The sequence below is a fragment of the Pan troglodytes genome, chromosome 5 (genome assembly GCF_028858775.2).
Source record: "Pan troglodytes isolate AG18354 chromosome 5, NHGRI_mPanTro3-v2.0_pri, whole genome shotgun sequence".
NCBI classification, from domain to species: domain Eukaryota; kingdom Metazoa; phylum Chordata; class Mammalia; order Primates; family Hominidae; genus Pan; species Pan troglodytes.
In genome coordinates, this window is record NC_072403.2 from 7,241,372 (window position 1) to 7,264,824 (window position 23,453).

Sequence of the window (23,453 nt, forward strand, 5' to 3'; positions counted from 1 at the left end):
CTTGTACAAGTTAACCTGTATTCAACTGGTTTTATTCTTTTTTATGGCTGAATAATATTCCATTACTTACATACAATCCTTAAATGGCTTTTAAAAATAGTAAAAGATAAAGAGAATATCGAAAAGGACCTACAATTTGCTATAATTGACATCAGCATCAGGGTAAACCCTGCAGCCCTCAAACCCATTACTGCTGAATTGTGCATTCCCCATGGGATCCCGCACTGCTTCCAGTGCCACAGCCAGATCCACACTAAACCCTTAACACATGGAAATGGAATGCCAGGGAGGGAGCTGCTAAGCAGCACTGTTAATGCCAACACTCTCTTCTTTACTCAGCTATCAATATAAATTGAAATCGGTAAAACTGTGAGATGCTTTCAATTAAACAGATGTATGCTGACATTTGTTTCCCCTCCCCCAAGGAAATATCTAACCTCTCTGTGGGAACTACCACAATTCACTTCTCAGCCCACCTCATTCTAGCCTCAGCGCACCTCATTCTAGCCTCAGCCCACCTCATTCTAGCCTGAGCCTACTTCTCACCCTAATCTTCCGCATCTGGTTGTAACCTCAGCCCAACTCTCATTCCAGCCTCTGCTGTGACCAGTTCTTTGTAGGTACAGCTCCTCAGCACCTCGACCCCAGCCCTCTCTGATGTCTGCCAGGACCTCTAGGTGCTCACACAGGAGAAATCCGGAAGTACAGGGGCCCTTGCCAAATGGGAGATGGAATCATGGAAAAGTCTTCACCCCTCCAGGGAAAAGCAGACAGCTCCTAAATCCATTTCTTAGGGCTCCTTGCTTCCCTCCCCTGCCTTCCTCTCCCTGCTCCTGACTTCTGCTCCCTGGCATCATTTCTCACATAAACTACCTGCAGCAGCCCCTCTCACGCTGTGTCTCAGGGAAACCCCAGCCAAGACAAATCATTTCATGCAGTAAAATTTAATGACCATAGTTTTAGAATCAACAAACAGGACATGGCATCTTACAAAAGATGTTTCTGTGCCATTTCTCCTCCAGGGAGGCAGACAGGTGGGAAGACCTAGACAGAACATTGAATTGTACAGAATTCCAGAGCATCTCATTAGTTTGTGTAATTAGAGAATTTGAAGTAAGGCTATTCCCGAAATCGGGGCTGGATGGCTGCTGTACTTCTTCATGATGGTGAAAATAAAGTTGAGTTTTACTTCCCTTAAGAGAGTGAGACAAAGAAGTAAAGAAAATCAGGTCTCGTGTGGCAGTATGCCAAGGCCTAGCCACATCAATTCTGAGAGGTTGTCACCACACCTTAGCTTAGATGGCTGAAGTAGCTTTTAAAGCATAGTTTCCAGAAAGTTGAGACGAAAAATCCCACACTAAACAAATATTTTAACTTGGAGAGAAAAAGATTGCCCTCTAAGGTGTACCTGGAGCGTGTGGAGGAGGGAATACTAATACCACAATACTCCAAAAACAAACAACACAGAGCTTGAGAAACCAATATTGTGCTTTACCAAATAGACAAAAGATCTTGGGCGCACTCCAGAAGGACAAGGGATACCTGTAGATTAGTACGAGGAACCAGACAGACTGCCCGCACAGCTCAGAACCACTTTCGGGAGTATGCCTACACACACGACTTACTGAGCGGACCAGTGAAGACATGTCAACATACAGGCTGGTACTTCTGCACAGGTGTGGTGAGTGCGGAGACCAAAGAGACCTTTCCCACTGTGTTTCAGGGCATGGGGCACAGGCGTGACACCATCAGGAGACTGAAGGAGGGAACCTAGCTAAATGACCGTCTCCAAGTCCCTGAATCTTCTGAGCCCCAGTTTCTATGTCTTACAAAATTAGTCTGATAGTATCAAAGAAACATCCTAAGGAAGAAGATGTGAAAGGGCATTAGAGAAAGTGCTGTGTAGAAATAAATAATCCCATGCTTACTAGTACGAGAGCTGGGACAGACACTCACATTTGCTTGGAAAATCCCGTGTTCCTAAATCAGCCCCATAAACTAGCATGAAAGGAAGTCCTTAAGTAAATTTAGACTACAAACAGCTTGTACATACCCTTAAGCACTACAAAAGCATCCCTGTCTTATGACTAATATGCAAAGCCATTCTTGTTTAACTGAAGGCAATCTAAGGGTGCCTTCTCTCATGGCAGTACCACTTGAGCCCAACTTTAGCTGGAGCATAACCTTGAAAGGAGCATAACGTTGAAAGTAACATACGGATTAATACAATTGAGGCTGGCCTCCTGCCAATTGGTAAAAATTAGCCAATTTTTTCTTGAGCAAGTTTAAAAAAATCTACTTTGTATTTTAGCTCCAATTTATCATTGTAATTGATATTCTGAAAACAAGTGCATAGCTAGAAATAATAGTGCCATTTGCATAGTTTAGAAATTGAACCCAGCTAAAGCCCAGTGTCTGATAAACTAGCAAATTAAAAGCAGTGCTTTGATCTAGTTATGGAGCATCAGCAGCTGCTAAGATTACAAAAAGAGAGACAATATGGGCTCCTTTTGTGATGGAAAAGCAAACAATACCTTTAATGTAGTTTTATAAAAAAAATCTGATCTGAATATGATCAAGGCTCTAAATCCAATTACCATTTAACAGGAAATGTGTGTGGAGGAATATGTTAAAAGACATCATGGGAATGCAATCAGTAAAATCCAGAATGTTGGAAACTGTACAAACATTTCAGGTTTTGTTCAACAAAACAGGATGGAAAGAAAAAGAGAGAGAGAGTGAAAGGTAAAGGATTGACTTAATTACTTATTAAATAAAGGTAGGAAGACACACTGACCAATATAAACATGCTTACTTTGAGTCCTGATTCAAAATGCATAAACGGTTTTTAAAATGCGTGATTTTGATTTTTGACCACGAAGAAGAAACTGGTATAGAATTTTCTTCCCCTCCAAAATTAAAATATAATTATACAAAAATGTTTAAAAACATCTTTTTCAGACACAGGATATCAAACAATGTAAGACTATGATCCTGACAAAAGAAAGCAAAGGAGCTGAGTTTTACAATTGTCCTGGATTTCTGCCTGACAGCGACTTTTAAACAGCATGAAAGGGACAGGGGAGGCCAGGAAAAGCACCACAATCTCCCTGAGTTGAAGAGAAACAGATCAGGCTTTGGAGAGGCTGATCCAGCTGGAATTGGTAGAGCCAAGTTCAGAGACAAGTGAATTGTGCAAAGAAAGAGTTACGGAGATCTACACAGGTGGCCCCTTGAGTCATTGGCTGAATATTAATCTGTACATTCATAGGGGGAAGATCCACAAGGCTAGATAAAGAACTGAAGAACTATAATCAAAACCATTCCCAGACTTGCACAAGGCTGAGAGGCATGCAAATTCTAACCAGCCAGAGCAGATACACCTTCTGGAACACTCAGAGCAATATGTAGAGATTTCAGAAGGATCAAACCTTAGTACTAGAGCCGACTTAGCCCTGAAGAACAGTCTATTCTAGAATTGTTCTAAAAAGGCTTTAAAGCAAGTCTAGTAAAGATTAATCAGTGAACATATAACTTACATATAACTCACCTGTCTGCCAAAACAAATTTCAAAATTTTTTAAGGAAGGCAACTGTATCTAAATACTAAACAGCAGAAACTCATGATGTCCTGCATCCAACAAAAAATTATTAGACGTGCAAAAAATCACCAAATTATGACCCATAGCAAAAGGAAAAATCAGTCAAAAGAAACAGAGATAAATAACAGAGATGCTGGGAACAGCAGAAAATGATTTTATTATTATTATTATTTTTTTTTTGAGATGGAGTCTCGCTCTGTCGCCCAGGCTGGAGTGCAGTGGTGCGATCTCAGCTCACTGCAACCTCCACCTCCTGGGTTCAAGCGATTCTTCTGCCTCAGCCTCCTGAGAAGCAAGGATTACAGGCGTGTGCCACCACACTTGGCTAATTTTTGTATTTTTAGTAGAGATGGGATTTCACCATATTGGTCAGGCTGGTCTTAAACTCCTGATCTCGTGATCCGCCCACCTCAGCCTCCCAAAGTGCTGGGATTACAGGCATGAGCCACCACGCCCAGCCTAAAATGGAAATTCTAGAAAAGAAAAATACAAGTTCTGCAGGGAAAAATTCATTGTACAATCATAACAGTTGATCAGATGCTACAAAAGAAAGATCAGTGAACACAAAGACACTATAGTAGAAAATATTCAACTAATGAGCAGAGAGGAGAAAAGACAAAAACAAAAACAGAAACTCAGCGACCTGTGGCATGATATCCATCAGTCAAACATACATGTAATCGGAGCCCAAGAAGATAGAAGGTGGCAAAAAAAATTTTTTTGATGAAATCTTGACTGAAAATTTGCCATTTCTGATGCAAACGATAAACCCACAGATCCAAGAAGCTCAATGATACCCAAGATAGATAAACACAAATAACATCATAATCAAATTGCTAAAAATTATTTATAAGCAGGAAAAGTTTTAAGTGGCTATATATATAAATATAAAATAACATGTATATTTTATATATATGTACACGCTCACACACATACATGTATATTTGTGATACATTATGTAACAAAAAGCACATTCACTGTTGCCTGGGGCTAAGGATGGGGCGGGGAGGTGGAATTGACTACAGGAAGATGAGGCAGCTTTTTGTGGAATCAAAATATTCTCTTTGATTATGATGGTGGTTATAGGAGTGTACACCCTTGTCAAAGCTCATTTAAATGTACTCTTAAAATAGGTAGATCTCACTGTGTGTAAGACATACCTTAACAAAATTGATTTTTAAACCATAGGACATTTTTGGGATAAGTGACAATTTGAACATGCACTGAGTATTGGATGACATTAAAACATTACCGTTAATTTTATAGGTACGAATATGTTATTGTGGTTATGTTTGATTCTTATTGTGAGAAGTGCATAGTAAAAAAATTTACAGATAAAATTATACGATGTCCGATATTGGTCTTTTAAAAATGTAGGCAGCAGGGGAAAGAGAAGATAAAGCAATGCTGGTCATCAGTTGATAATTGAGTACACGGGAACCCATTGAACTATTTTATCTACTTTTATAACAACTTGAAACTTTCCAACATAAAAAATTATTTTACATGCTTTAAACACATTTATTATGTGGTAAATTATTTAACTAAAAATGTAAACTGAGTAACTTTTTTAAGTGACAGATGCTACAGGACATATACAAGCAAAAAGAATGATCTCTACCATCATGGAACTCATGATCTATGAAATGCCAAGTAATAAAAAAAATTATATGATAAGAGTAGATGAGACCTTTTATGAGTTGGGACTAGGTTCCAAGAGAATTAAACTCCACAATAACAGAGATTTAGACAAGATCGAGGTTTCTTTGTCTCTAAGATAAAAATCTGGAAATAGGCCATCAGAACTGGAAGCACTGTCAGAGCCATCAAAGCTGACAGAATCCAACCTGCAACAATGCAGTTCACAATCATTAACTCATTTAACCTTTTGCCAGCCCAGTAAAGGAGGTACTGCCCAAGGTCAAATCTAAATGTGAGGATTTGATGCTGGATCTGAAACATTTTCCATGAAAAGAATTATAACATCCTCATATTTTTCCTTATTGCTTCACTATCAATACTCAGTTTAATTTCACCAAGATTAAAGAATTAGATAGAGGCTTTGTGGAAATTCTGAATTCTTGAACACTCTTAAATACACCATTATTCTTCATTAAGTCCAATTGCATATCATAATTTGCACATTCTTCTCTATTAATGTAGTATCACTAGCACTAGTCTAATATTTATTAACCAAGATTAGGATAATTTTCCAGCTCAAAGAAAATTATCTAGCTCAAAAAACAATAGAGCTTAAACAAAAATGAAAGGGAAGAAAAATAATTCAAACTCCCTGATAGGGAATTTTTAAATGGTAAAACCATTGATTGATTACGATCATTCCCTGAGAGGGCATATTGGTTCAACAAAGAATAGCTTGATTATAATCTGGCCTGACAACAAAGTTGGCCCCACAGACTGTAAGTGAATTGTAAAGGCAATGTAAAAAAAAAAAAAAAAAAAAAAAAAAAAAAAAAAAACTTACATGTAAAGGACTTTGAAACCTCAAGTTTAAGGTTGTAAACTTGAGATGCAATTCTATTTGTATATGAAATTAATAGTAACACAGATAGATGTCTGCATTCCTATAGCTTGGAAATAACTTGGCAAAGGAGTTATAGGAATTTCACTAAGCTCAAAAGGCAGAATTACAGCAAAATATTGTCAGTATTATGTAAGACAGGTTATTTTCATTTTTGCAAGCAAATATAATGCTAATTCAGTCTGCCTTGCCAGCATGGATTCTGAGCATTATACTCAGTGTTAAAATTCTGCCCATTTAGTGATGTAGCCTTATATAATTCTGTCAACCCTTTCCAGGTAGTCAGAGTGTACCAACAGATTGGTGTACAGTCTACTTCAGGTAGTAATACAACCTCCATCCTTGAAGGTTGAGTTAATTACAAAGTAGCTAACAACTTCTTGAAAGACAATCACAAGTCTTCTCCAGGCTAAATTTGAACCCTAAAGTCCAAGGCTCACAGGATCATTTACGAAAGGGATAAAGGAGACCTCAGAACAGGAAGATTTGGGCTTAGCATCAGAATTTGCCAAAGAACTAATTAGGAATAGCGTAGAACTCAGATTTCAAGCCATGCTTAGAAAGCCATGCCCTAATATTTTTAACACAGAGACCATAAGTTTATTTTTTATTTATTGGACCTCTAAAACTAGAGTGCCTATAGAATTTATTGTCCCAGGATGCTTTTAAAAGGGGAAGGGGACCATCTTATTAATGGCACAGAGGAAACATGTGGACATTGTTCTGAGCAACTGAGATGTATGGTCAGATCATCTAAAACCATAGCATGCACTATGATCAAGGTGGATTTATTCCAGGGATGCAAGGATGGTTCAATATATTCAAATCAATGAATATGATTCACCACATAAACAGAATTAAAAACAAAAACCATATGATCATCTCAATAGATGCAGAAGAGCATTTGATAAAATTCGGAATCCCTTCATGATAAAAACTCTCAACAAACTAGGCATAGAACAACAAAACAACAAAAGCCATGTATGACAAACCCATGGCCAACATCATATTGAATGGGGAAAAGTTGAAACTATTTCCCCTAAGAATTAAAACGAGACAAGGATGCCCATTTTCGCCACTTCTATTCAACAAAGCATTGGAAGTTCTACCCAGAAAATCAGGCACTAGAAAGAAATAAAAGGCATCCAAATTGGAAAAGAGGATGTCAAATTATCTCTTTGCTGATGATATTATCTTATACTTAGAAAACCCTAAAGACTCCTCCAACTACCACTAGATTTGATAAATGAATTCAGTCAAGTTTCAGGATACAAAATCAACACACAAAAATCAGCAGCGTTTCTATATGACCAAGCTGAGAACCAAATCAAGGACTCAACCCCATTTACGATAGCTACAAAAATAATAAAAAAATAAAATAAAATACTTAGGAATACATTTAATGAAGGAGATAAAAGGTCTCTACGAAGAAAATTATAAAACATTGATAAAAGAAATTGTAGATGACACAAATGTTTGTGTCATCTACATCCCATGCTCATGGATTGGAGGGATCAATATTGTTAAGAAGACCATACTGCCCAATGCGATCTATAGAGTCAATGCAAATCCTATCAAAATATCAACATCATTTTTTACAAAATTAGAAAAAAAAATCCTAAAATTCATATGGGACCAAAGAGCCCGAATAACCGAAGCAATCCTAAGCAAAAAGAACAAATCTAGAGGCATCACATTATCTAACTTCAAATTATACTACAAGGCTATAGTGACCAAAACAGTATGGTACTGGTTTAAAAAAAGATATATAGATCAATGGAATGGAATAAAAAACCCAGAAATGAAGCCACATACCTAGAGCCAACTGATCTTCCACAAAGGCAGCAAGAACATACAATGGGGAAAGGACATCCTGTTTAATAAATGATGCTGGGTGCTGGAAAACTTGCATAGCCATATGCATAAGTATAGGAGCTATATCTCTCACCATATCCAAAAATCAACTCAAAATGGATTAAAGACTTAAATGTAAGATCTGAAACTATAAGAACTATAGAAGAAAACCTAAGAAAAACTCTTTTTCTTTAAAGAGATGGAGTCTCTCTCTCACACCCAGGCTGAAGTGCAGTGGCACAAACATGGTTCACTGCAACCTCAACTCCCTGGACTCAAGTGATTATCTTGCCTCAGCCTCTTGAGTAGCTAGAACTACAGGTGCACACCACCATGCCTGGCTAATTTATAAAATTTTTTTGTAGATACAGGGTATCACTATGCTGCCTAGGCTGCTCTTGAACTCCTGGGCTCAAGCAATCCTCCCACCTCAGCCTCCCAAAGTGCTGGGATTACAGGCAAGAGCCACTACACCTGGCCAAAAAACTCTGTTGAATATTGGCTTAGGCAAAGAATTCACGACTAATACTTCAAAAGCAAATGTAACAGAAACAAAAATAGAGAAATAGAACTTAATTAAACCTAAAAAGCTTCTGCACAGGAAAAGACATAATCAGCAGAGTAAGTAGACCACCTGCAGAATGGGAGAAAATATTGGCTAACCATGAATCCAACAAAGGACTAATATCTAGGACCCATAGAGAACTCAAACATTTCAACAAGTAAAAAACAAATAACCTCATTAAAAAGTGGACAAAGGACACGAACAGTTTTCAAAAGAAGACATATAAATAGCCAATAAGCATATTTTAAAAATGCTCAGCATCACTAATCATCAGACATAAGATGAATTAAAACTACAATGAGAGATCATCTTATACTAATCAGGATGGCTATTATTAAAAAGTCAGAAAATAACAGATGGTGAGGATGTAGAAAAAAGGGAATGCTTATATACTATTAGTAGAAATGTGAATGGGTACAACTTATATGGCAAACAGGAGATTTTTCAAAGAACTAAAAATCAAATTATCATTTCATCCAGCAACCTCACTACTGGGTATCTATCTAAAAGAAAATAAATTATTATATAAAAAGATATCTGCACTCATATGTTTATCACAGCACTATTCACAATAGGAAAGATACAGAACTAACCTATATGTATATATGGTATATACATATTCCATGGTATATATATACCACATTTTCTTTATCCAATCATACATTGATGGACAATCATACATGATGGGATAAAGAGTATAATTGTCCACCAATGTATGATTGGATAAAGAAAATGTGGTATATACATACCATGGAATACTACTTAGCCATAAAAATGAATGAAATCATCTTTTGCAGCAACATGAATGGAACTGGAGGCCATTATCTTAAATGAAATAACTCAGAAGCAGAAAGTCAAATAACACATGTTCTTGCTCACCAGTGGGAGCTAACTAATATGTACATACAGACATAGTAAATTTTTTTTTTTTTTGAGACGGAGTCTTGCTCTGTCACCCAGGCTAGAGTGCAGTGGGCTGATCTCGGCTCACTGCAAGCTCCACCTCCTGGGTTCATGCCATTCTCCTGCCTCAGCCTCCTGAGTAGCTGGGACTACAGGCGCCCACCACCACGCCTGGCTAATTTTTTTTTTTTTTTTGTATTTTTAGTAGAGACGGGGTTTCACCGTGTTAGCCAGGATGGTCTTGATCGCCTGACTTCGTGATCCGCCCGACCTCGTGATCCGCCCAACCTCGTGATCCGCCTGCCTCGGCCTCCCAAAGTACTGGGATTACAGGCATGAGCCACCGCGCCCAGCCCAGACATAGTAAAATTAATAGACATTGGAAACTCAGAAAGGTGGGAGGGAAGTAGATGAGGGCTGAAAAATTACCTAATGGGTACGATGTTCACTATTTGAGTGATGGTTACACTAAAAGCCCAGACTGCACTACTACGAAATACATCCATGTAACAAAACTGCACGTGTATCCCCAAATCTACAAAAATAAAAAACATACAATTTTAAAAAAATAAATAAAACTACAAAATGTTCTCATGAACAACTGGGCATATCATTTTACAAAGACCCTCTGTGTACCATGCAACATGTACCACCCACTACACAGCTTCCATTTCCACTTGCCAAGGTCTTCATATTGTGATATCCATGCCCAGATAGCATCACTGACCTCTGATAAGGTCAGAATACTGTCCTACCTCATGTATGCACAGCATGTCTCTGGGCCAAGCTGTTCTTATGTATATTCTTGTCTCTGGTTTACATGGGGAAATAGGCCATGTAACAAGAAAGGTCATGAAGTCAGAGGACAGCATACATGAGGACCTCAAGGGCATTCCAACCATACATGGTTGTCCATTTTTATGGCTCATATATCTTTCCTACCATCTTTGAACTCATAAAGCTGAATGAAAAAATCAATACATTTCCTTCAATGTCAGAAAATTCCATGCTCAATTAACAGTCAAAATATTATCTTCCAAATAAGAATATCTCTATATACTGCCATGGAGTGAATTCCAGGATTTTTTGAAAAGTTAAGAAAATAAAGTAGATAGAACTAACTGTATATAAAATTTTAACACTACCTACATGGAGGGATATATAAATACATCTATGTTGGCTTAGTTATTTTGAATAGAAGTATGTTATGGGCTGAGTTGTGTCCTCTCAAAATGTATATGTTGAAGTCCTAACCCCCAGTACCTCAGTGCTGTATTGGATTGGAGATAAGGTCTTTAAAGAAGTAATGAAATTAAAATGAGGGGTCTTTAGGGTGGGCCTCAATCCAATCTGACTGCTAGCCTTATAAGAAAAGGAAATGTGGATGCACAGAGAGACACCAGAGGTGCACATGCACAGAGGGAAGACCATGTGAGGACAGCCAGCCAAGGAGAGAGATCCCAGATGAATCTAGCCCTGCCAACACCTTGATCTTGGGCTTTCAGCCTCCAGAACTGTAAGAAAATAAATTTCAGTTGGTTAAGCTACCCAGTCTGTGATATTTTGTTTGGCAGCCCTAGCAAACTAATATAAAGGGTAATTTTAAAAGTTTTATCAAATGGTTACCTATAGGGTGGAGGAAGGAGCAAGGTGGAAAAAATATGGATAAAAACTAAATGTCCTTGAATATGCTTCATATTATACCTTTGACTTTAAAACCAGGTCAATATTCAAGCCAGGTACAGTGGTACATACCTGTTGTCCCAGCTACTCAAGAGGCTGAGATAGAAGGATAGCTTGAGCCTAGAAGTTTGAGACCAGTCTGGGCAACATAGAGAGATCCTGTCTCCTAAGAAAAAAAAAGTCAATATTACTTACTTGTTAAACAAATGAAGGAAATAAAAAATGAAATGGACCAGATGATGCTAACTAAAGGCTATAGTTTGAATGTGCTCCCAAAGTTTTTCTCTTGAAAACTTAATTGCCATTGCAAATACTGTTAAGAGGTGGGGTCTTTAAGAAGTAAGTAGACCATGAGGGCTCTGCCTTCATGAATGGATTAATGCTGTTATTGTGAGAATGGGTTCCCGATAATTTTAGCCCCCTTCTTCCCTCCCCTCCTTGTGCTCACTTCCACCTTCTACCCTTCCATCATGGAATGACTGTTGCCAGATGTTAATGTCATGAACTTGGACTTCCCAGTCTCCAGAACTATAATAAATAAATGTCTTTTCTTTATCAATTACTCAGTCTTAGGTATTCTGTTACAGCAGCAAAAAGTGGACTAAAACACTGAATACCAAGTTGATGGCTTAATCACTAGAGAACAATTATCTCAAGTTACATTAAAATTTGGTAATTTGACTGTGTAGATGATGGAATATACACCCTAAGGGCCAAAAAACAAAAACAAAGCCCACAAGTAAAATTCAAACTGTTTTCAGTTATCACATTGTTAGTAATAAAACAGGAATTGAGATTCTGAAATAAGAATAGAATGATTGAGATACACACACACACACACACACAGAGGAATGACAAAGCAAATAAGTAATTACATTGATGTGACTGATATTCAGCATAGGGACCCAGGTAAAATCAAAAAATGTCCTAGAAACAATAAACAACCCCAGGATCAGTGAACACTTTTCTCAATGAACACTACTTTTTATGCCTTTCTCTTTACTTTTATACATACTTGAAATCTTGCCTAATAAAAACGATATAGATGGATGGATGAATAGATAGATAGATAGATAGATAGATAGATAGATAGATAGATAGATATTCTCCTCACATTGTTCCTACATGATTTACTAGCATGGGTTTTACTCTGAGCAACCCAACTGTGCACTCAACTCCTGCTCAAATTTTGAATAAGGGGCTTGTTCACAATTGAAGCAAGGGGTTCTGACTTTCCTTTTTATTTCTGGAACACCGGCTAGGTATTGGCCATAGACTAGGATTAGATGACCCCAAGAAATTTCTCATTCCTCCAGGAACTATTTTTCACTTTTCCAGTTTTTACCCAGAAAGTTTACTTGGTTGATTAATTCTGAAGAATTTGCCTATCTGGGCTTACAAAGATAGTATACCCCTCCAAAATAAGTTTCCAAGTATGAAATGGAAGGAGAGACATAAATAATACTTAATAAGGGCCTAGAACGTAGTAGTTCAGTTTTTAAAATCCCTATAACTGTTATTCTTCCAGATTTAAAAAAGGTGAGGTGTGGTAACTTTCCTGGTAGAGCAGAGACACAAACCCAAGGTTATCTGTCTCCAAAGTCCACACCTATCTAGAGTGGTAATGCCTTCTCTGGAATTAAATGGGAGAGTTAACCCCGCCATATCCACTCCAAATGCATAAACCTAGACTGTGGATCCAGGTTTGAGGGACTACTGGCCAAGACAAGGGACATAGACCCTTCCCCAGCTCCACGGGAAGCCCTGCAAAGACCTTGTTTTTTTTGTACATCTTAATATTCACGTATCCAAACTGGATCTCATTTGGCACTTGCCCCTCTTTTGCCCAGATTTGTATGACAGCATGATGATGGAGCTCTCTCCGAGGATGTGAGTCAGTTCTCTTCATAGAAAGACAGTCTCCTTCTTTGATACATATCAGGAAAGGTCTGACTACTAATTTAGTGTGGATGGTTACAGCCTCAAAGTTAAAAAGAGAGAACTGGATCACTCATTGCAAACAGAAGTTAAATCTCCTTGTTCTGCTTGTAAAACTCAAAATTTAAAGAACTTCAGGTAATAGAAAAACTGGACTAAAACTAGACAATGAGGGTCCTAAGATCTAGCCAGTTCTGAAGAATGGACTCCATGATCCCACTATCTAAGCTGTCACCTTGTAACAAATCAGCCCCAGGCCTTTCCTTCCTACATTGGTATTTTCACACATGGTGCTAGAGTGTGCAGGATTTTGTCTCTGAGTGACAGAATCAGGCAGCATTCTCAATAACCCCTAACCTTCATCGTACTGTACATGATCTAGCTTTGTATCTGCACATCTTTGCTCCTCCTTTTATCCTTCTTTTTCTCTTTTCCACCATTATCAGGCCTGCCTCCCTGCCTCTCTCCACTCCCCAGGACCCACCACCCAATAACTACTTAAATCAATGGGTACCCAGTGGCCTTCTTGCTGCTTATAATCCCTGAGCTCTCAAAAGAAAACTTCAGGCACAGCCCTTGGTTTTGCACCTGGTCAGTAATGCCCAGCCAACTTCTGAGATTCTTGGATTAAACCATGCCCATTGCTCAAGAAACCGAAAGAAGACTGTTCAAACATGGTAAATGTACAAACAAATGAGCCCGACCCTATTAAAACATTTTTGGAAAGAAGTAAAAATACAGATATGTAAAAATGCCTAAGTTTTCTCTGTCTACTCCCACATTCACCTTCAATCTCTGCAGGATTTTTCCAGTGTTCAGCATCTACCAAAAGAATCAACCAGACCATGAAATGGGCTAGAACAGAGTTTGACAAAGCACTCCTTTTCTTCCCATGTATTTTCACCATGAGGAAAGGTAAAGAGGCAGCTGGGCTTTATCGCTGTAGAGGCCCTTCACTGCCACCTGACCTCGAGCCCCAAGTCAAGGCCCTCTCCATGCCCCTAGGGAGACTCTGCAAGGATTCAGAGCCATGCATTTTGCCCTGGGACTCTCAACATTAGCCTGGTCTCTAAGCCTGAGGCTCTTCAGTTCTTCACAGCATTGTACTGTAGATTTATCCAGAGTCCCAGGTCCCCATGGGAAGGTAATTTTAAGTTTACCCTCTCTTCAGATCCAGAGGTTAACATGACAAGAAATTCAAAGCTGTTTCCAGGTTGCTGGGTGGATGTGATCAAGATTGTTCTGTAGTCCCTTTGGGCTGGGAGCCTGCGTGATCTTCTAATGCATAGGGCAAGTCATCAATATTTCCACAGGGAGTCGCCTTAGGTATTTTAGGAATTAAATTATTTTCTTCCCAAGATTAGTGTTTAGGAACTGGGTCAGTGAAGCACTATCAAATTATGGAAAGCGTTAAATTTGCAGATAGTTTCCACAGTTAATTAAGTTAATTCTTGGTGCCCAGAGATACATGCACTATCTTCCTAAAATCACCACTTCAGGGAGGTCATGAGATCATGGAAATATGAACTTATCCTTTGCCATAGTTTACTCACTTATCTCCATGGAAATTAAAGGGCAAGGGGGAAAATAAGCTAATAGGTGTTTCTTACCTACAAGTGTTTGGTCAAGCTCCACCTGCAGGCATTTTTTATTAACCCATCAATGTACTCCCCAAGGAATGGGAATTAAGGGGCAGAAATATCCAAGCACTTCTGGGAAACTTTAAAAAAATGCATGTGACGTCTGGCAGCGTCTGGTCTCCTCAACTGTACTCAGCCTTGAGGGTGTTGTGGATAGACACGCCCTGCTCCATACATTCTCGGTTTCTCTGATAGCTGCAAAAGGTGAATGATTACCCCGCTGTAAAACAACAGCTAAAATTGATACCGACATCAACCACAAATGGAAAAAGCAGTGTTATTTCTGGTTTTAACAGAAGACAATCATGTTATCCTCAGCAAATGGCACATTCATGTGGCAAGGATAGGGGAATACAGTCATGAAGAAAAAAAGAAAAAACCCTGCTCTAGTGGAGCTTCCATTCTAGCTGAGGTAGGGTTTTTTTGTTTGTTTGTTTGCTTGTTTTTGTTTTGTTTTAATCCTATCCAGGTGGTCCACGGCCTGCCATGCCATCTTCCTTCTCAAAGTCCACTTAGGTGGCTGCAAGCAACCTCTCACCTGCCCATTCCCTAAGTCACTCTAAAAATAGCAAAGGGTTTCCAGCTGAGAATTCACCCACCTCCACCTCACTCCCTTGCCCCCCAACCTTTTCAGGCTCCAAACTCGCAGACAGCAGCCCACAGGATAGACATAAAAGGTGGGGCAGGTCCTTACCCCCTTGCCCCAAATGAAATCAGGGTAAGGAGAGGGTCCCCTGCAGCTGAGGAGGGGAGGAGGTTGGGTAAGAAAGGGGGAAAGTGGGACATGGAGGTGGGGTGAGCCACCTTCCCTGGCGGCGACCAGCATTCCTTGGTGGCAGGACACCTTGGCCCTGGAGTCTCGAAGAAGCCTCCCTTGGACTCTGTAGCGACCACGGGTCCCACCTCAACCCTCCTTGGGTTTACCTTCCCCATCAAATAGTCATGTGCCCTCCTGCCCTGCCCAACCCCAGAGTTCAAGAGAGAAAAACATTCATTACGAACGCCTTTTATCCCTGGCCAAATCCAAGCCTCTTTACCTCGCTATATATATAGATAGATACACATATTTGTCCCATCCCACTTCCCTCTCCAGGTCTAGGGAACCATCAACTCCAAGGCTAGAGCTGAGCAGACCCCTCCAGAAAGGCTCATCTCCCAAAAAGAAGCCATTCCCCACCTGGCTCCCGAGGCGCATACTTAATAAAGTCAGTCTAATCTCCGAACGCGATCCTTCCCCAAATACAAAAATAACAGAGCTGTGGATGGGGCTGTCATGTTGCCCGCCCCATTGTGAATGCCTTCAAAACTCCCTGAGTAAAGATAAGAGAGGATTGTGTACGTTTTCAACACAAATGGTGGAAAGTAATAAAATAAACATCAAAGGTGAGCTCCCACCTACTAGCGGCTCCGTCGCTTTTTGTGCAACAAAGGCAGGAAAAAGGAGGAAACTCGGCGTGGCAGGGCAGCGGGCTGGAAGTGCACCTTCCCGGGGCCGAGGCGCCCGCTCCCTGGACTAATGACGCCGCGTGGGGATCACGCCCCGGGCGCCCTGGGGTGAGGAACGGTCCCCCCTTTCGAGATTGTCCGACACTGGTGCCAGTGAGGTCACAGCAAAAGTCCCAAAGGAATATTGGAAAGAAATGGCCGTGAACCGGTTGTGTTCTTGCCCCCGCCCCCGGGAACACGCCCTCCCCGTCGTTCCTGTTGACTGTCAGATCCCGGGAACCAAGCGGCGGAGCTCGGCGGCATCTGAGGCTTCCGCAGGGACACAAGTGCAGGCACAGCCCAGCACCCTGCGCCAGACACAGCCGCCCCAGGGGAAGAGGAGGACGCTGCTGTCCTCCCGCAGGAGTCACCAGCCAGGTAAAGAAAAAGGTAAAGTAAGACAAAAGAAAAGTGAAAGTCGGAGCCCATTTAGTGAGCAAGAGTAAAGGTCATCCAAAAAGGCGCATACAATTTCAAGCCCAGGAGTGTATTCATCAAAACAAGAGGAAAAGACAAGATGGACCTTGAAAGGAGCTCATAGGAAGGGGCACAACAGCACAAGGCTCCCGAAAGAGGTCACTGCAAGTGTCCTGCGCAATTTCTGTTCAGCACCTCTGCAGTGACGACAGGGGTTTGCTTTCGTAAGCAGCATCGTTTTCACTACTACAGAAGCACATAGGCCGCGTGCAGCTTAGGCCCGAGCAAAGTCCCTGCTCCCCTAGACCCAGTCCCTTCAGGTGACCCCCTAGGGGAACTGTGGCGTGTCCCCCCAACCAGGCGCACTCGCCTAAACTGCGTCCCCGAACTCCAGGACGCAGGGAGCCCTCGCGGGCTGCTCGGGGCTGGGGCCCTCACCTGAACTGAGGAGCCGACTGGCGGAGCGGCCCCGCGCGCGCACACACGCACACTCACAGACACGCGCAAACCCACAGCTGCGCGCGCGCTCCCCATTGGCGGGAGGAGGAAGGCGGGGCCAGCAGACCCAAAACAAACAACCTGCGCCAGCGACTTTGCCGCCGCGCTGCAGTGTGGCCTCCGCCTGGTGCGCGCCCGTTGGGGAGCTGGGGAACTGGGGAGCCGCCACCACCTCGGCCACCTCGTTCCCCCACCCCTTGCCGTCTGCGTTCAGGCCCCGCCCCCGCGGAGCCGCCGCAGGGTTATATTGGGCCGGCCCGAAGGTGGAGGCGAGACGCAGCCGCGGCAGGCCAGTGGGGAGATGCTGCCCCGGAGGCTGGGAGCGGGAAGGCGGCTGCGGGCGCAGCGGCCTCGGGGACTCGCCTCCGCGGGTGCTCAAGGCTGAAGGCGCCGGACCTTCCCCCACGGTGGCACGCACATCATCCGGCACCATTTCCGTGCCCCGAAGACGCCCGCACAGGACCTGGGACCGCCAGTGAAGAATCCCTCCTGGGCTCTTTAACGAGCAGCAGATGCGCATGCTGCTTCTCTCCGGCAGGAAAGCCTTCTAAGCCCGGCGTGCTCGGGCACCCGAGGGTGGAACCGCGGCCCCTGCACACACTCACCCCAAAGTCTCAACGTCGAACCGAAGGCGACACCCACCCAACTCCTCCCTCTCCGCCCCATAGTCCACCCAACACTTACAGCCCCTCCAAAGAAAAAGCCCAGCGGAAGAGGACTCCGGAAAAGTGACTATCTCGGAAGACCAGGGTAGAGCTCCCGGGAGAAAAAGACGAAGATCCCCGGCCCCGGATCGCCATCCCCTTCCCTGGCACCAGCTTCTCTAGGCTGCGCGAAGGAAGAGGGTACGACGCCGGGGAGGGACTGGGTGCGCGGGCATGAAGTTGGAGGTGTTCGTCCCTCGCGCGGCCCACGGGGACAAGCAGGGCAGTGACCTGGAGGGCGCGGGCGGCAGCGACGCGCCGTCCCCGCTGTCGGCGGCGGGAGACGACTCCCTGGGCTCAGATGGGGACTGCGCGGCCAACAGCCCGGCCGCGGGCGGCGGCGCCAGAGATCCGCCGGGCGACGGCGAACAGAGTGCGGGAGGCGGGCCGGGCGCGGAGGAGGCGATCCCGGCAGCAGCTGCTGCAGCGGTGGTGGCGGAGGGCGCGGAGGCCGGGGCGGCGGGGCCAGGCGCGGGCGGCGCGGGGAGCGGCGAGGGTGCACGCAGCAAGCCGTATACGCGGCGGCCCAAGCCCCCCTACTCGTACATCGCGCTCATCGCCATGGCCATCCGCGACTCGGCGGGCGGGCGCTTGACGCTGGCGGAGATCAACGAGTACCTCATGGGCAAGTTCCCCTTTTTCCGCGGCAGCTACACGGGCTGGCGCAACTCCGTGCGCCACAACCTTTCGCTCAACGACTGCTTCGTCAAGGTGCTGCGCGACCCCTCCCGGCCCTGGGGCAAGGACAACTACTGGATGCTCAACCCCAACAGCGAGTACACCTTCGCCGACGGGGTCTTCCGCCGCCGCCGCAAGCGCCTCAGCCACCGCGCGCCGGTCCCCGCGCCCGGGCTGCGGCCCGAGGAGGCCCCGGGCCTCCCCGCCGCCCCGCCGCCCGCGCCTGCCGCCCCGGCCTCGCCCCGCATGCGCTCGCCCGCCCGCCAGGAGGAGCGCGCCAGCCCCGCGGGCAAGTTCTCCAGCTCCTTCGCCATCGACAGCATCCTCAGCAAGCCCTTCCGCAGCCGCCGCCTCAGGGACACGGCCCCCGGGACGACGCTTCAGTGGGGCGCTGCGCCCTGCCCGCCGCTGCCCGCGTTCCCCGCGCTGCTCCCCGCGGCGCCCGGCAGGGCCCTGCTGCCGCTCTGCGCGTACGGCGCGGGCGAGCCGGCGCTGCTGGGCGCGCGCGGGGCCGAGGTGCCACCGACCGCGCCGCCCCTCCTGCTTGCACCTCTCTCGGCAGCGGCCCCCGCCAAGCCACTCCGAGGCCCGGCGGCCGGCGGCGCGCACCTGTACTGCCCCCTGCGGCTGCCCGCAGCCCTGCAGGCGGCCTCAGTCCGCCGCCCTGGCCCGCACCTGCCGTACCCGGTGGAGACGCTCCTAGCCTGAGTCGCGCCGCGGGGCCCGGGAACGCCGAGTGCGCGCCGTCGGGGAGGCGGGAACGCGGGCCCGCGGACTTTGCACTTTGAATCCAGAGGAAAATGAATTTTTAAAATCTCCATCAAACGTGCCTTAAAGCTAAAGCATTTTGACAGGAGTATTTAAACTTAGTCCAGGATATTTTCCTTTGTCTTTTATAACTTTACAGAGGACCAAAGCAATTCTTGTTTTAGTTTCTTTGCGAAGCCTGCTCCTCCTCCCCTTCATAAGGACCTTTTTTGTCTTTCTTTAACGCCCAGGCTTCGTCTTACTTCTACTGTTTTTGTCGCAACTTCCATTGATTTATGTCCCTTCCCTCCCCCCTAAGTACATCAGGGAACCTTTCCACACTATAAATGATATGACTACTGTTTGGGGTTTCTGGGCCCCCATCCGTGTACGTATGTGGCATTTCCAGGTATGACTGAGTGTGAGAGACATGTCAGAGGCTCTTCAGTGATTTCTTGCTATTGACCAATGCTTCACTGTGCCAAAAGAGAAAAAAAATGTTGGGTTTTGTAATTAAATTATTTATGTATTTTTGAAACCTGAATTGAAAATGTTGCAGGCAACGGGCTACAGCTTTATTAGTGGTTCTCTAACTGTGGTCTCCTTGGGCCAAGCAATTTCTTTAAAGGAAAAGTTGATTATGTATGTGGGGTGCCAGGACCACTGCCACTTGAAAGCAAGTGTGATTTTTATTTTTAATATTATTTTATTTGTGTCTGTGTACATATTCATGTATAAATTTTATGAAACCCAAGCATAGTGCTTATTTTTTAATAAAACAACTGACTTAACACATTGTGATGATGGGTTGGAAGTGGAGAGATTTTTATGTCTGTCCCCCCTCCCAAAAAAATGGGCTCAGGTTTTGGTCTCAAGAAACTTCCTTTGGAGATAAAAATATTTTCCTGAATAATTCGATAAAGGTATTATAGAATGGGCTTGCAGATTTCCTTATGAGATACATTGCTAGACAGATTTCCAGATAGGACTTCCATTCATGGGCTTTTTAAAAGTTGAAAACCAATTACTCCTCTAATTAGTCACCTAAGTGCTTCCAGAACAAATGAGAGGGAAGTGTCCCTCTCTCCCCCAAGAATCCTTAGCAGGCAAGTTGAGCTCTTAACAAGCCTAGAGTCAAACAGATATTTTTCAGGTAAATTGGTTCTGATTTGGGGCTCAAAAAGTTGGAGCCCCAATTTTTTTTGACAACTTTTTTGTCATAAGACTATCTTAAAATATCAAAGGTGTCTTCAGGGCAATTTCAAAAGCAATTTAAATGTCATAGTGTTTTTGTCAAAACAAAACCATCCACCTTTTTAGGAATGCAAAAGTTCAACTGGGTGTGAACCAATGGGTAGTATTTTTTTCACTCTTCCCTCATCTGTAAAGATTTCACTTGAAGCAGTGGCAGTGTCCTGCATGTTTCAGTTGCAGTCTGAAGAGAAAATGCCTCCTGGAGAGAGGGAGAGACAGTTTCCCATATTATAAATGTAAGGGAGGATTTTCATCAGTGGGAGTACCAAGGTGAACACCTGTTCTTCAGTAGGTTCCTAGGCAATACAGTTTTAACAATGCATGGATTGCAAACTTTTAGAGAGTAATACAAACCGTGGGAAATGCAGAGACTAGAAACAGGCCTCATTGCCATGGCTGCCATTCTTGGGTAGATCCCATCTTACCCAGGACAGGAGGATGATTTGAGCTCTACATATAATGAGGTGGGGAAGGAGGGTGGCGTTTATTTCAGGATGCTCTCTTTTGGCAGGAATGGGAGAGAAACAATCTTCCCTAAATCCGGTTAACAGATGATGAGTCTTGACTGATTTGGATGACATCTACTTAGTAATCATAAAGAGTGATAATAATAGGGTGGAATTACGGCAAGAGGTAGACATTTGCACCCACAGGGCCAATAATCCAACCCCAAAATAAACCTGAAACAGACCAGCAACTAGGGGCAGGGGACAACGGGTTCCCTGGGTAGAAATGATCAGACCTCAACATGTTGCTTCCCTCTTCAAAACACATGGAGGAGAGAATGCAGGAGAGCAGGGAGTCAGCCAGCTCTGTCCTTCCCACCTCTGGTTCCAGGGGACCTTGTCTCTCCTACAGTGTGCCTCACCCACAGAGGCAAAGTGCAGCCTACTTGAACATCTTTTTTGTAAAGCCACTGTTTTCTTGTCTGCACTGATACGTGAAGACAGTCCTGCAAAGGGAGATTTAAAGTCGCTTCTGATTTATTCGTGTTAACACACAAACAGCAAAGTGAAAGACAAAGGTAGTGTTCCAAAAATCCCGGCTGTTCCGCCCTCCCCTCAAAAGAAAAAATAAATCCTTCCTTGCTAATGAACACCCTGGAGTCTGGTAGGATGCTGTCCCCTCCTAGCTTCTGGTCCCCTTCTTTGTTTCCCCAGGGACTATAAGCGTTTCTAAAAAATTGTCAGAGTCGCTTGAGTTTTGCACCCCTATTTCATGACCATTTCCAAGCTCAGTATCCCACGACTAGAAGGACATCACACTGGGCGGGCGGGGCGGGGGCATTGGAGGGTCCTGGGCTGTCGCCTCCTCCCTGTGCCTCCTTCACACACCCAGCCCCGGGGAGTTTCGGTTTCTCAGTGCTGGGTCGGAGGCAGCCCAGGAGGAAAGGCGACGGCACAGCTCCCGTTTTCTCAATGAAGGCAGAAAGCTGCACAGCTGCTTTTAGTTCAGGCGAAGCTGCAATTCCGCGGAGCCGCACGTCGCGGCAGGCACGCCGGCCTTCGGAGGGGCCGCTCGGTGCGGCTGCAGGACCCTGCACTCAGGCAGCAGCCTCGCGGCGGCGGTGGGACCTCTCGAGCCCAACAGCTCCTTCCAGCATCTGCCCAGAAAACTGCATTCCTCGCAGGCGCGGGAGGAGGGTTGGGGGCTCAGTGTGTGCCCAGGCCCCCAGGCCTGGCCGCGCCCAAGTGGCCCCCCGCGCCGAGGGCAGGGCTCGCGCCCCTCCCCCCGCCCAGCCCTCCTCCCGCCCCCCCTCCAGCCTACCCCTCCCCCCGCCCACCCCTCCCCCCGCCCCCATCCTACCCCTCCCCCCGCCCACCCCTCCCCCCGCCCCCTCCAGCCTACCCCTCCCCCCGCCCACCCCTCCTCCCGCCCCCTCCAGCCTACCCCTCCCCCCGCCCAGCCCTCCCCCCGCCCCCTCCAGCCTACCCCTCCCCCCGCCCAGCCCTCCTCCCGCCCCCCCTCCAGCCTACCCCTCCCCCCGCCCACCCCTCCCCCCGCCCCCATCCTACCCCTCCCCCCGCCCACCCCTCCCCCCGCCCCCTCCAGCCTACCCCTCCCCCCGCCCACCCCTCCTCCCGCCCCCCCTCCAGCCTACCCCTCCCCCCGCCCACCCCTCCTCCCGCCCCCCCTCCAGCCTACCCCTCCCCCCGCCCACCCCTCCCCCCGCCCCCATCCTACCCCTCCCCCCGCCCACCCCTCCCCCCGCCCCCTCCAGCCTACCCCTCCCCCCGCCCACCCCTCCTCCCGCCCCCCCTCCAGCCTACCCCTCCCCGTGCCCGCTCCTCTCTCCTCCCCTCGCCCCAGCGCGCCCATCCCGGGCAAAGGCACCCGGCCCCAGCTGCGCAAACACCAGGCTGAGGGGCATCCGAGTGACCCTCGGCCGACGCGGGGGGCGCGGGATGCGGGGTGTGGGCGAGGGGTGTGTTTGGTTTGGGACTCGCCCTTTGACACCTGTCAGTCCTGCCTGGAGCTGCAGCTGTGGGGCCAGGGCTCGGTGGATCCCTTTTCAAAGAAACCCATGCTGGCCCCCCGCAGCCGCCGCCAACCCTCCCTGTCGGCGCCTTTAAACTGCCACAGTCCCTTCCACCCCGTCGAAAACCCCTCCAGGCCGCAGTGGGCAGCTGGGTGGGGAGAAGCGCACAGCGGCGCCGCCGTCCCCGCCCAGCCTGGTCTCCGCGCGAGCGCCTGAGGCCTTTCGGGACCGCCCGGCCAGGCCCTCTCTGCAGACAGGGACCAAGTCGGCTGCCTGTGGGGACTGAAAACATCTCTGGGAAGCGACGCACTCGGTGCCATCAGCTTCCCCAGTTAGAAGCCTCCTTTCTGCTTAGAGCACGGTTCCCGCCAGTGCGGGAAGCATGGGGCTGCGTGGCCAAAGGGCCCTGGTCACCCTGCGCCTCCCCTGCCTGCGAGTGAGCCCGGGGGGTGAAAGCTTCGACCA

At 45.9% G+C, this 23,453-nt stretch overlaps 2 protein-coding genes across 2 annotated transcripts in view; one reads left to right on the forward strand and one right to left on the reverse strand.

Annotated features, from left to right (window-relative positions):
* The window catches only part of LOC104006679 (uncharacterized), a 218,664-nt gene extending 201,018 nt beyond the window's left edge, over window positions 1-17,646 (reverse strand). The window contains exons 1-2 of the mRNA XM_054685881.1: window positions 17,067-17,646; window positions 11,221-11,314 (exon numbers count right to left, since the gene is read on the reverse strand). Coding sequence (XP_054541856.1) covers window positions 11,221-11,314; window positions 17,067-17,646 — 674 coding nt within the window. The remainder of the gene's footprint in view (window positions 1-11,220; window positions 11,315-17,066) is intronic.
* On the forward strand, window positions 17,477-20,046 carry FOXQ1 (forkhead box Q1). The gene has a single exon (XM_016954802.3). It carries the CDS (start codon window positions 18,005-18,007, stop codon window positions 19,214-19,216), a length of 1,212 nt encoding a protein of 403 aa, XP_016810291.1. The 5' UTR covers window positions 17,477-18,004; the 3' UTR covers window positions 19,217-20,046.
* The last annotated feature ends 3,407 nt before the right edge of the window (window positions 20,047-23,453 follow it).

Excerpts from the sequence above, each read along its gene's own strand:
- FOXQ1 (XM_016954802.3), top strand. The coding sequence starts at position 18,005 with ATGAAGTTGGAGGTGTTCGTCCCTCGCGCGGCCCACGGGGACAAGCAG.